This window comes from Natator depressus, chromosome 7, assembly GCF_965152275.1.
Source record: "Natator depressus isolate rNatDep1 chromosome 7, rNatDep2.hap1, whole genome shotgun sequence".
In the NCBI taxonomy this organism is placed as follows: Eukaryota; Metazoa; Chordata; order Testudines; family Cheloniidae; genus Natator; species Natator depressus.
Window position 1 is genome coordinate 88,835,298 of NC_134240.1, and position 12,902 is coordinate 88,848,199.

Below are 12,902 nucleotides of genomic sequence, written 5' to 3' on the forward strand. Positions count from 1 at the left end.
GAACATATAGTAAGAGAATATATATATACATACAGAGAAGGTGGAAGTTGCCATACAAACTGTAAGAGGCTAAATAATTAAGATGAGATATTATCAGCAGGAGGAAAAAACTTTTGTAGTCATAATCAAGATGGCCCATTTATAGTTGACAAGAAGGTGTGAGGATACTTAACATGGGGAAATAGATTCAATATGTGTATTGACCCAGCCACTCCCAGTCTCTATTCAAACCCAAGTTAATGGTATCTAGTTTGCATATTAATTCAAGCTCAGCAATTTCTCATTGGAGTCTGTTTTTGAAGCTTTTCTGTTGCAAAATTGCCACCCTTAAGTCTTTTACTGAGTGGCCAGAGAGGTTGAAGTGTTCTCCTACCGGTTTTTGAATGTTATGATTCCTGATGTCAGATTTGTGTCCATTTATTCTTTTGTGTAGAGACTGTCCAGTTTGGCCAATGTACATGGCAGAGGGGCATTGCTGTCACATGATGGCATGTATCACATTGGTAGGTGTGCAGGTGAACGAGCCCCTGATGGCGTGGCTAATGTGATTAGGTCCTATGATGGTGTCACTTGAATAAATATGTGGACAGAGTGGCATCAGGCTTTGTTGCAAGGATAGGTTCCTGGGTTAGTGTTCTCGTTGTGTGGTGTGTGGTTGCTGGTGAGTATTTGCTTCAGGTTGGGGGGCTGTCTGTAAGCAAGGACTGGTCTGTCTCCCAAGATCTGTGAGAGTGAGGGATCATTTTTCAGGATAGGTTGTAAATCTTTGATGATGCACTGGAGAGGTTTTAGTTGACGACTGAAGGTGATGGCTAGTGGCGTTCTGTTATTTTCTTTGTTGGGCCTGTCCTGTAGTAGGTGACTTCTGGGTACTCTTCTGGCTCTGTCAATCTGTTTTTTCACTTCAGCAGGTGGGTATTGTAGTTTTAAGAATGCTTGATAGAGATCTTGGAGGTGTTTGTCTCTGTCTGAGGGATTGGAGCAAATGTGGTTGTATCTTAGAGCTTGGCTGTAGACAATGGATCTTGTGGTGTGTCCTGGATGGAAGCTGAAGACATGTAGGTAAGTATAGCGGTCAGTAGGTTTCCGGTATAGGGTGGTGGTTATGTGACCATTGCTTATTAGCACAGTAGTGTCCAGGAAATGGACTGCTTGTGTGGATTGGGCTAGGCTGAGGTTGATGGTGGGATGGAAATTGTTGAAATCATGGTGGAATTCCTAAGGGGCTTCTTTACCTTGGGTCCAGATGATGAAGATGTCATCAATGTAGCACAAGTAGAGCAGGGGCATTAGGGGACGAGAGCTGAGGAAGCGTTGTTCTAAGTCAGCCATAAAAATGTTGGCATACTGTGGGGCCATGCGGGTACCCATAGCAGTGCCACTCACTTGAAGGTATATATTGTCCCCAAATGTGAAATATCTGTGGGTGAGGACAAAGTCACAAAGGTCAGCCACCAGGTTTGCTGTGACATTATCAGGGATACTGTTCCTGATAGCTTGTAGCCCATCTTTGTGTGGAATGTTGGCATAGAGGGCTTCTACATCCATAGTGGCCAGGATGGTGTTTTCAGGAAGATCACCGATGGATTGTAGTTTCCTCAGGAAGTCAGTGGTGTCTCGAAGATAGCTGGGAGTGCTGGTAGCATAGGGCCTGAGGAGAGAGTCCACATAGCCAGACAATCTTGCTGTTAGGGTGCCAATGCCTGAGATGATGGAGCATCCACGATTTCCAGGTTTATGAATCTTGGGAAGCAAATAGAATACCCCAGGTCGGGATTCTAGGCATGTGTCTGCACAGATCTGTTCCTGTGCTTTTTCAGGGAGTTTCTTGAGCAGATGGTGTAGTTTCTTTTGGTAATCCTCAGTGGGATCAGAGGATAATGGCCTGTAGAATGTGGTGTTAGAGAGCTGCCTAGCAGCCTCTTGTTCATATTCCAATTTATTCATGGTGACAACAGCACCTCCTTTGTCAGCCTTTTTGATTATGATGTCAGAGTTGTTCCTGAGGCTGTTGATGGCATTGTGTTCAGCACGGCTTAGGTTATGGGGCAGTAAGGCCTGTTGTAGTGATTAAAAAATCCGACATTTTCACTGAAAATCTGTAAACTGATGCATATTCAATACACCATCAATTATAAACTCATTGGATTTAGAGTAATGTTTCTCTCTCTGACCCTTGTTCCCCCCACTCCTGCTGTCTGGCTGATGTGTCTGTATATTCATGTGTTCTGCAAAATTGCTTGGCAATCAGGAGGTAGAACAAATATTCAGAAATCAAGACTGCCTTGAGTTCTTCAAGACATATGACAAACCTGTTCGTTGACTTTATAATGAGTGCTGACACACACATCACATCTCAGGTAGCCAGTGGAAACACAGGAAAAGGCTCTGATATAAAGTGAGAAAGAGGCAAATTTTTGTAAAAGGAAACTAGTGCTTCTAAACTTGCTGGCTGCGCTGAGGCTGCCTGGATGTAAAAGTCAGGACAAGCTGCAACAAATAAACAAAACCAAAGTGAATTTGTATCACATATGCCCAGAAGTAATCTGAATCCATCATGCAAGCATATGACACCAAATGACATTTTAAACAAACTGAATGTGAATGTTCTATGGAATCTGACATAATTCAAGAATATATTACATAACCAGCTGACAGTTGCATTCAGCCATCCTGGTGGAGACTACCAGACATAAAAATTCCTCAGAGTTGAAATGCACTCGAATGCACTTCCTCACTGTAATTTGTTTTTTAAATTTTCATATATCTGGTTCTAGAATACTTAAGAGCTTCACTTAAAAGCTATGATCATGGTTCTATTGCACTCTGTAAAGGTTGTTGCTCTATTTCCATTTACTGCACATGGTTTCCTTCTCAGCCCTGATTTTTACCAAGTCTGATCTACCTGACTTCATATATCTGAAAATAGGACTGCAAGGGTTGCCTTGATTTGTTAGGTAAAGAGGGTTACTCTTATTTTAGTGTGTATTAACATCACATATATTTAAGTTTACTTTTTCTGTTCAATTAACTGTACTTTTCTGTAACATAAATGAAAAACTAAACCAATGTAGTTTTAAAACATACTTGGCAATACCAGGTCTCTAGACTACTTAGTTAACTTAGTCTATTTAAACTTTTAAACTCTGAGAAGTGTAACATTCTGAGTTGGGTAATCAGACCAAATTAAAACAATAGCATGACAGGTTCAGTAATTACTCATTTTGATCATGACCCTACAATTATTTATGCACAAGCTTAGCTTTACACACAAGTAATCTTACTGAGTTCAGTGAGATACTCATATGCACAAGCATCTGCAGATCAGAACTGTGCTTTGTAAAACTGAGTGCTAAAAACACAACCCAGAATGTTAATTTCGAATCTGTATTCCTTTGAAAAGACAGTTGCGGAACTAATATCCCAACATTTTTGTAGGTGCAGTTGAAAGAATAAAGAAAATCAGAGACTATGCATTTGTACACTTTAATAACAGAGACGATGCAGTTGAAGCTATGAAAGCCTTAAATGGGAAGGTAATGCTGCACGAGTAGCATTCATAGTATATTGGTGTCATACAACTGTATTTGCTTTTTTGTAATTGTTTGCAATTTATGTAATCAAGTTTCGGCCTTTTGGGAGTTCACAAACTATTCATTTTGACTATTTACTACTTATCTGCATAATGGGAAACTGGTCACCTAAATCATATAGTAGTGTTCTGTTCTGATTCGATGCAAGAAACAGAATAATGAACAAATGACTAATACTGAATAACAGGTCACAAAATCTCATGCTTGCACTTTGAATACCTTTTCCTTATGTGTCAACAAAAAACAAGGCAATGTGCAATAGTAAATGATGACTACAAACATGGTCAAACCAAAACAGCTGTTCAGAATTCAAACAAAGATCTGTCAAAACTGTTATTGTTCTTCCAGAATTCAGCCAATTTTAATGCCATATACAATTTTTTGGCATTATAAAGCAATAACCAGGTCTTAAGAGTTAACTATTTTATTATTTTTATATGTTGCAAATATTGTGTATAATATTATGTAATAGTATTACATACTTATCATGGGGTGTTACTCATCCCTCTTTTATTCCTGTTTCTACTGAGGAATCACTTCAAATGTGCCAAATCCTTTCCAAACACATAGGAATAGTCCCTGCTCTGAAGAGTGTACAGTTCAAAAAAGTGTGTTAACATAACCCCAACTTAAATTAATAGGAGCTACACACATATTAAAAATATATTCCTGTGCTGAGAACATGACAGCAAGAGAGGAAATTCAGGGTCCATGAATTCAACGATATGGGATATTTTATTCACACCCTCCATAGGCTCTGCATTGCAACTGAATACATGCTTGCTAAGAAAATTAATCCATTTGTCTCTGGTAAAACAAACAGTCATTGATCAGGTATCATACAGCTCAAAAACTCTCTTCACAGAGGCTATTTTTCTTGTAATTGCAGTGCTTTTCAATCTAGAAGCTGAATAAAGCCACCTTGTACGTGTACAAATGTACTCTACATGTTCTGAGATGTGCAATCACTATCTTGAACATCTATGTTGGGAAACTAGGTAATGCAGTCACTTTTCCATTGAAGGGTGCTGTACTACAGTACCTCATTGCATCAAGCCCTTTGATACATATTTTGCATCACCTATTGGAATCAACACTGAAGTTGTGGTACTTACAATTAACATCACAATGAAAACCGGATTCCGTTTTCATGTGCTTATTATTGTTTTCAGGTTAATATAAATGGTAATGTTTGGGTTAGGCAAGGGGCAAACAGGTCTTACCTAATTTTGAACCTTCTCAGAAAGTGTAGTTTTAAAATGAGCGGTTGATTGAAGCCACACATTACTGTGGGCAGAAGAGGAGTGTCTCTAAGGCTATGTCTAAACTTGGAGCTGGGGTTGTGATTCCCGGCTCTTATAAGCATACTTGTGCTAGCTCTCATAGAGATAAAAACAGTGGTGTAGCCATGATAGCACAGGCCAGCATCTTGAGTACACACCCACGAGGTCCAGGAAGGTTTGTACCTGGGGCAGCTACCCCATGCGGACACTCACCACTGCGTGAGCTACCTCAGCTACACTACTAGTTTTAGCTCACTAGCTCCTTGAGCACTAGCATGGGCTAGCACTAGCTCCTTGAGCGCTAGCTTCCTGGGAGCAGGGAATCACACACTCTAGCTCCAAGCGTAGATATAGCCCAAGTTCCTCTAACCTCAGAGCAGCTGCAGGCAGAAGACGAGCAGACTGCCATGGTTCACACATTTTGCAACAGCAGCCAGGGGCCTTTCTGCCCATGGGAACATGACTTCACTGCAGAAGATTCTCAAACTCTTTCAGCCACCCCACCCAAGTAGCTGTGCTTAACAAAATGCAGAACTTCGCTGGCCTTATACAAAACAGTCATTATGATGTTGGATATTGTACTGTGCTTCCCTTGCATTTTTCCATGCATTTCTCCTTGTTTTAAAGGTGCTGGATGGTTCCCCTATTGAAGTGACATTAGCAAAACCAGTAGACAAAGACAGTTACGTTAGACACACCAGAGGCACAGGGGGACGAGGTACCATGCTACAAGGAGAATACACTTACACATTTGGACATGTGTATGATCCTGCCACAGCCTACCTTGGAGCTCCAGTCTTCTATGCACCTCAGGCCTTCGCGACTATTCCTAACCTTCATTTCCCTGCCACCAAGGGTGACCTCAGCAGTAGGGGCATTATCCGAACTCCATCCATTAGAGGTAACTCCAGCAGCTATGCCTATGGCAACCCAGAAATCTATCTTTGAAATAGCTTTGTAGCTAGAGTAGGAGGTAAATTTATGAAATCAAATATCCATGCACCACATTAAAGCTGGTTCCACTAAACAGTTTTAAAAACCTTAGGGCATCCACCAGTTTTAACTAAATGGAGAAATTAGCACAAACCACCTTGGATTATATGAGTTGAAGCATATCCCCATCACTCAGGCACTTCAGAGTCCTTCAGAGAGGACCATAATTTGGGGCTGCTCCTGAGTCTTTAATGATCTGAGGAGTGTCTCATGATCATTGTCCTATGGTTCCTCACTATGAAGGAACTCCAGCCCACCCGTTCTTAGGAGTTCCCATTGCTAGCACTGAAACATTCAATAAATCTTCCTGGAACACACAATCGTCTCCCAAATTTCCTGCTTTTCTCAGCTACTTCCTCTTCTTTACACCTACCACAATCTCCATTCACTGGGGCAGATCTATGCATATAGCCCAGCTTTCTATAATTCTGCATAGCCTCAGGTCATGCATCCTTTTAAGAAAGAGACTAAAAGCCTTCATGCACTGCAAAATAGCCACAATCTTTGGAATCTCTCCTTTAAAAGGGGATGAGAACCTTCAGGCAGGCTAAGCAAACAAAAAATATATATATTCCCTCATCAGCCCAGGAGAAAGCCTAAAGTCTTTCAACAGTCTCTGAATTACTCTTGCTCCAAAGTAAACAAACCAAAAATCCTCCATTTTGTCCCAGGAGGGAAAAAACAAACAAAACAAGAGTTTTCCACTCACAACAGAACTCCTTGCCCACAGCTGGCTGTTGATTCAGTCCCAGAAGCCTAGCAGTTGACTTTTTCCTCCTTTTAGTGGCTCAAGGCTGGATTTCAGGAAAGCTAACTAGTCCCAGGAGCTTCAGTGCTCTGTGTATTGACTCTTACCTCCCCACAACCAGAAAATTTTCTAGCAAGGCCATTACCCTAGTCATCCTGGGGCCCTAAGAAGCATTACAGCATCATTACAGGGAATGACAAATGAACCTCCAAAACAGAGATGAAAACAAGAAAGTGCTTCAGAGTGTGCTACAAGAAGTGGCCATAAGCACTAACAGGTTACACTGTCGACATTAAGTATCTTTTCAAGTATGTCGACTACAGAAATCAAAACTGGGGATGGTTTTGTTGCACTATCTTGTTGGTTGGGTTTTAATTTTGAAACAATCAAATGATTGGTATTTCAGTGTGGGATCCTATTATATCTCACGCCACAGATTTGGAAATATAGTTCCAATTTTGCTCTATCACAGTGTAGACAAAACATCAACTATTTAACATGATAAAAGGTCATGCTTCTTAGCAGGGTTTTTGTTTTGTTTTGTGTTTTGTTTCCTGCAACAAAACAAAACAAAAACAACAGTCTATTGGAATGGATAGCATAAGAGATTGGTAAAGTTAAAGTTAATTTTTGAAAGACTAGAGAGAAGCCTGAATGAAGCCTTCAGTCCGAAACATTCCCAAAACTAAGGTGTGAATGTTACACATGCCCACTTACTTTATAATGGTTTAATTAAATGCTGGGGTGTTCAAAATCCAAATCTTCTCACTCATGTCTAGCAGTGACTGAGATCATTAACAACTGACAGAAGATTGATGTCTTAAGTGAAATCAGATGGTGTTCTCAACCCATTTCCAGGTAGAAAGATGTCCTAAAGAAAACAGTTCTCAGTCTGAAGTACTCAGTAGAGTTGATGAGGACTGAATTAACTAACCTAATCTCTAACTCCCCTAGAAGTGATCCCTTCAGAGAAAGATTAAGATACATTGGCTGGATGGTATGGTTTGGGAAATTTGCACTGCTGCTGCCCGTACTTTAGCTTTACTGTGCATATATAAATCTAAAACCCATTAAAATTACATTTGGAAAATGTGTCAAAACTGCCAAATCACTCAGTTCACTTTTCCTTAGTATGCTCTCACTTTTTAATCTCCTAAATTCCCAAACAATCCTTCTGAAAGGAACCAGTTGTAATGTGAGAAAACGGTCATTAGTTCAAAGAAGGGGGGGGAAATCTATGTATTCTAAATTCATTTAAAATCTTAAATTATACCAATGGGCGGTAATCAATCTAATTTTTAACTGTCCCTGTTACTCTTCAACTGTAAATCAGGTTAGAAACATGGCAAAAAATCAAAAGTAATCTGTGCATTAATTCAATGGAAAGTTAAGCCCTATGTTGACTGAACAGAACAGAGAAGATGGGAAAGTCAGTCAGAAACAACTAGGACATTCCTTCTAACTAAAACATCTCAAGGCACTTTAGGAAAACAATTTAAAAGATATGGGGGTAGAGATCTGGTTTATATTGATTAAATTATTGATAATCCATAAGAGAAGTGATACCATAGGAATAAGGACAATCTTAGTTATGTACTGTAATCAATTAGAATTTCCTGATTCACCATATCTTCTCATCTGCAATGAATTTTCTAAGGAAACTATGCTGCTCATACCTTGCAGCCTGAAATTACAGGCACTAAACATAAATAAACCCCCCAAGAAGTATGATAAAAGCCAGAATGATACAATTGTGTAGGTACTAGCTCTATATTCATGGTATTATTGTGTTTTCCTCCAAAGGTAATAAAGAAACTTCCCCTTGTGAGTTCTACTTCGTGGTGAATAGTGTGGTATGAATGTGCAGCAGTTCTCAGTCAGTCAGTGTTCCTACCCATCTTCTTATCAGAAATCAGTGAATGGGGCTAACTTTTCCATTACAGTAAGAATCAGGGTGATTTTCCGGTGATTTGATTCAGTTTAATGCTTCTTACATTCCTAGAAATTTACATGAATGTACCTGTAGGGGCTGCGGGAGTTAGAGGACTAGGAGGACGTGGATACTTGGCTTACACTGGCCTGGGTCGTGGATACCAGGTCAAAGGAGAAAAGAGGGGAGAAGACAAACTCTATGATCTTTTGCCTGGAATGGAGCTTACCCCAATGAACCATATTGCTTTAAAACCACATGGAATTAAACTTGCTCCTCAGGTAGGTACAATAAATTAGGAAAAATTTCTCTGGTCAGACCCATATTAGTCTTCGTTTTAATGCTTTCTGAGCAATACAATAGATTTAGAGTCAGTTTGAATGGTTACTTGTTTTGAAAATGCTGATAGTTGATCATAAGTATGTTCACACAGTGATCTGCTCACCTTTGAAAGAGACATTACAGAGAATAACTACAAGTTACCATTGTTAGGCCTAAAGAAGGGTTTTGCTATTTTAGGGCCTGTTCCAACTATTCTTGAAGACTACACAAGTTGGATTGAAGTTACTTTTACTATCACTTCAGCCCCAGCATATCCTTGGGAGGTGCACTAATAAAGAGATATCTGCTCAGAAATTATTACTGATACGTTTTATTTTTAAAAAACACGTTTAGTTTAGGAAGCAATGAAAAACACTTATTAAAACAGAAAAACAAAGAATGGGGACATATTAAAAAAAAGTTTCTGCTTTCCACAGCATATCACAATATTTACATTACATAGCTAGAGGCCTCAAACTATAATAATCATTCCAATATGGTAACAGAATAAAAAATTATTAACTTAAACATGCCCTCAGTTCTCAGCATGTCAGCTCCCATTGACTTTCATAATTTCAATGAGAGTTACTTGCCAGATCCGAGGGCAGAACTTTATGCATACTGTGAAATCTAACATGAAAGACTACTGCTGAGAACCTGAATATTTTCTCAGCAAAGCCTCCTTTTAAAGTTAACGTACTGATCCAATCATTCAGTCCTTGACAAAAGCAGAACTCCTGTGGAAGTCACAAAGTTATTTATAGGTAAAACATGCAGGACTGGGCTCAACACAGATAACAAACTTGTTGAAATTAGAGAAAGGCTCAAAACAGAATCCCAGATCAGAACAAAATTACCTGGAATTTTGAGGGTCTGGCCTTCATGATATGATGAGCCCTCTCTCTCTTTAATTGGGCAATGCAAAATTCTCAATTCAGACCATCCTGAGTTTTGGGAAAGTTCTGGATTAGATATAAACTTATTGTTATTAATACTTACCATCACAGTAGTACCTACAGGCTAAGGCCAGTCATAAATTTTCTGTCAAAACTATTTTTCAGTGGAGAATTGGGTTTTTGACTAAATGAGTTTTTTGCAAAAAGCTTCTGTTCTCCACAGAAAACTCTGATATTTCATCAAAATATGGAATACCTGAAAACCTAAACATTTCCATTTAAAAATAGCACTGCAGGGCCTGACAGGAGGTGTAGTTCAGATACCTCATGCTCCCATTCTCCTTTATAGACTGGGCTCCCTGGTTGGACGATATCTTCTATGATGCACCACTTAATTCCACATGGTGGGATTTATGCTTCTAAATCAATTAAATGTTTTGGAAAATGTTGCCCTTGATATTTAAAAGTGACACTGCTTATAATAAAAGAGGTCTGTTAATTAGCACAAGAAACATGTAGTAGAATGCATATTCCTGCTAAAATACAGTTGAAAATTTCTCTCTATCTAATCACAAGTATGACTATGTGAGTCTCCTGAGAATCCTGTGTCCCAGTGCCCAGAGGCTGTTCTTTGATAGTTATAGATGAATTACCTCTAAAGATTTTAAGGATATACAAGAGACAACCTGAAATAGAACTGATACTGACATTTATTTAATATGAAAATCTTCCTGATAAAGTGGTTTCCTTAGGAACATACAAAATGTTGTCACAGTGACAAATTCTGAGGTGGGCTTAAATGAATCTAAGCCTGGGACAAACTACTCTGGTGTAATTCATACTTTCTTCAGTATGTAAATTATAACAGTTGAGAAGCAGACTCACTGAGAGCACACTCATATCCAAACATAGTACTTATAGCCCTTTTCACATTACTTCTGCATTTGGCCTACTGAATCTAAAAGAGTCTAGCTGACAGGCTAAGGAGTAAAAAAAAAAATTGTTTAGAAGGAAAAACAACTAATACACAGATATAAATTAAAGTACCAAACCCACACTCATGGTGGCAGGATAGAAGAAGGTATAAATGACAGTAGTTTAGATTCACTTTTGAATCTGGTCAATATTATTCATTAATCTAGGTCCATTTCAGAAAGGCTTTAATGTCAGACCCTTCCAAATTCTGTTTCCTCTCCCCAGCTAAGTTGTTATATATATGTACATGTCTCACATAGGATTTCAATACTGATAGAGCATCTTAAAATGGGCCTAACGCTGTTCATAAACTAGCTTTGGGCTATGGTGGCTAATATTTTAAAAGCAGCTTCTAAAATGTTGCCAGCAAGTTTTCATATTTAAGATTCTGCATTTGCAATTTTTCATATATAAGTTCTTGCATACACAAACATTTGCCCTTTTGCACACAAGCTACATTTATACATGAGAATCAGGTAGATGCCTAACTACCCAATTTATGAACTCCTGCCATTTGCAAACTCAAATCTGAGTTTGTTATTCAAATAAGAATTTAAAAATGAAATTGAACATATGTAAAATTTTAAATGTGAAAAATCACTAATGTGGTTTTGATGGATGGATTGTGATGCCTTGAAAAACTTGTCCAAAGCAGTGCTATAAGAATGAATATGAGTATGAATAGCCTGCACACATTTATAAAACAAAGATAAGGTCTATCACATTAGAAGAGGGATATTCTTGTGGATAAATCAGATAACAGAATCAGGAGACCTTCCTTCTCTGACATTTTGAAGTCTATTTACTGCCCTCCGCCTCAATTTCCCCATTTACAAAGAAGTAGAGTTAATACTTTCCCAGCTAAGAAGACAGCAGGGAGGTAAATTTACTAGTGTTTATAAAGCACTTTGAGCAAATTTAAGTGCAAATCATTACAACACTGAACAAACAGTTTAGAGGAGGCAGCCTTGATGAAAATTTAACTGGAAAACTCGTGATAGTCTTTTATGCCGTAGTGTGTTTCCATTTTAAGATCACTGAACATGGTATATGGTAGAGCTACTTGATCAGGATATGCAAGTGAATGAGGACAGAGACAGCGATGATTTTTAGGCAGCAGGCTGCAACTTTGTTAGTGCTTTTCTCCAATGTTAATCTTTCACCAACCTTGTCCCACATCTTCCAATAACAGGCATATACGTGGGTTCAGTGAGACTTTTACATAGCTCCAATTATATAATCCATAACTCAGAGCAGACTCTCCACTGCCTTCCCCAAGGATTCAGCTTGCTTTGCTGAACCTTCTCATCTTCCCCCGCTTCCCCTACAAAGGGGACAGAGGGTACCAAAGAGGGTCTGCACAGATTTATGTACCACTGCCATTTGCAAACTCAAATCTAGTCTCCCTCTTGCCCATAGACCTGGGGTCCACCAGCGAAAGGCTTTCAGCTCTTCTGGTCACTGGCCCTTTGGCCTTCTGTCCACCCCAGACACTGGCCTCAAGTTGCGATGAACTAACATTCATAAAGTTCCTCAAATGAAATTCCTAAATCCTATACCTATTTAACCTGAATATGCCTTCCCGATACTATGAGGAAGGCAAAAAACTCCATTAGGCCATAGCCAAATTGGCCCCAGTGGGAAAAATTCCTTCCTGAACTTTTAAACAAGTAATTAGTCAGACCCAAAACAACATAAAAACATAGTTCCTATGTTATATAACTATCAGGAGGGAGGGTGGGTGAGTTTAGCTAAACATGGGGCAAGAGGCCTGATAAATCCTGTACAGGGGTTTAAGTACATGATTGTGGGAAGCAAGAACCAATCACCTTGCATCTCCCTTGTTGGCTGATGAGCAGCAGAGCACCCAAGGGGATATGGGGCCTTCCCCTGTAGACACTCCCCCTTTAATTCTAAAGCCAGCTGGCACCTTGAGGATCCAATCAAGATTCCTATCCATAAAACTGGTGAATGACATTGTCTGAACAAACAACTGGCTTGGGCATCATTAATAGAAAGCTATGTAGAAAGTGAGCCCTAGTAGGACTCTTAATTATCAGCATTAGGACTGATTTGGGACACTCTATATATTCAGTGATTTGGAAGACAGAATATAAAGTAGGGTGATAACATTTGAGTACAATGATTTATTTTGTGGAATAA

General features: G+C 39.2%; 1 protein-coding gene across 3 annotated transcripts in view; it reads left to right on the forward strand.

Annotated features, from left to right (window-relative positions):
- Positions 1-12,902, forward strand: part of A1CF (APOBEC1 complementation factor) — a 49,834-nt gene that overhangs the window by 26,084 nt on the left and 10,848 nt on the right. For 2 of the 3 annotated variants that reach the window (XM_074959006.1, XM_074959007.1), the window contains exons 7-9: positions 3,439-3,536; positions 5,504-5,777; positions 8,620-8,828. In XM_074959006.1, coding sequence (XP_074815107.1) covers positions 3,439-3,536; positions 5,504-5,777; positions 8,620-8,828 — 581 coding nt within the window. The remainder of the gene's footprint in view (positions 1-3,438; positions 3,537-5,503; positions 5,778-8,619; positions 8,829-12,902) is intronic. The other variant, XM_074959008.1, reaches the window with a different exon arrangement.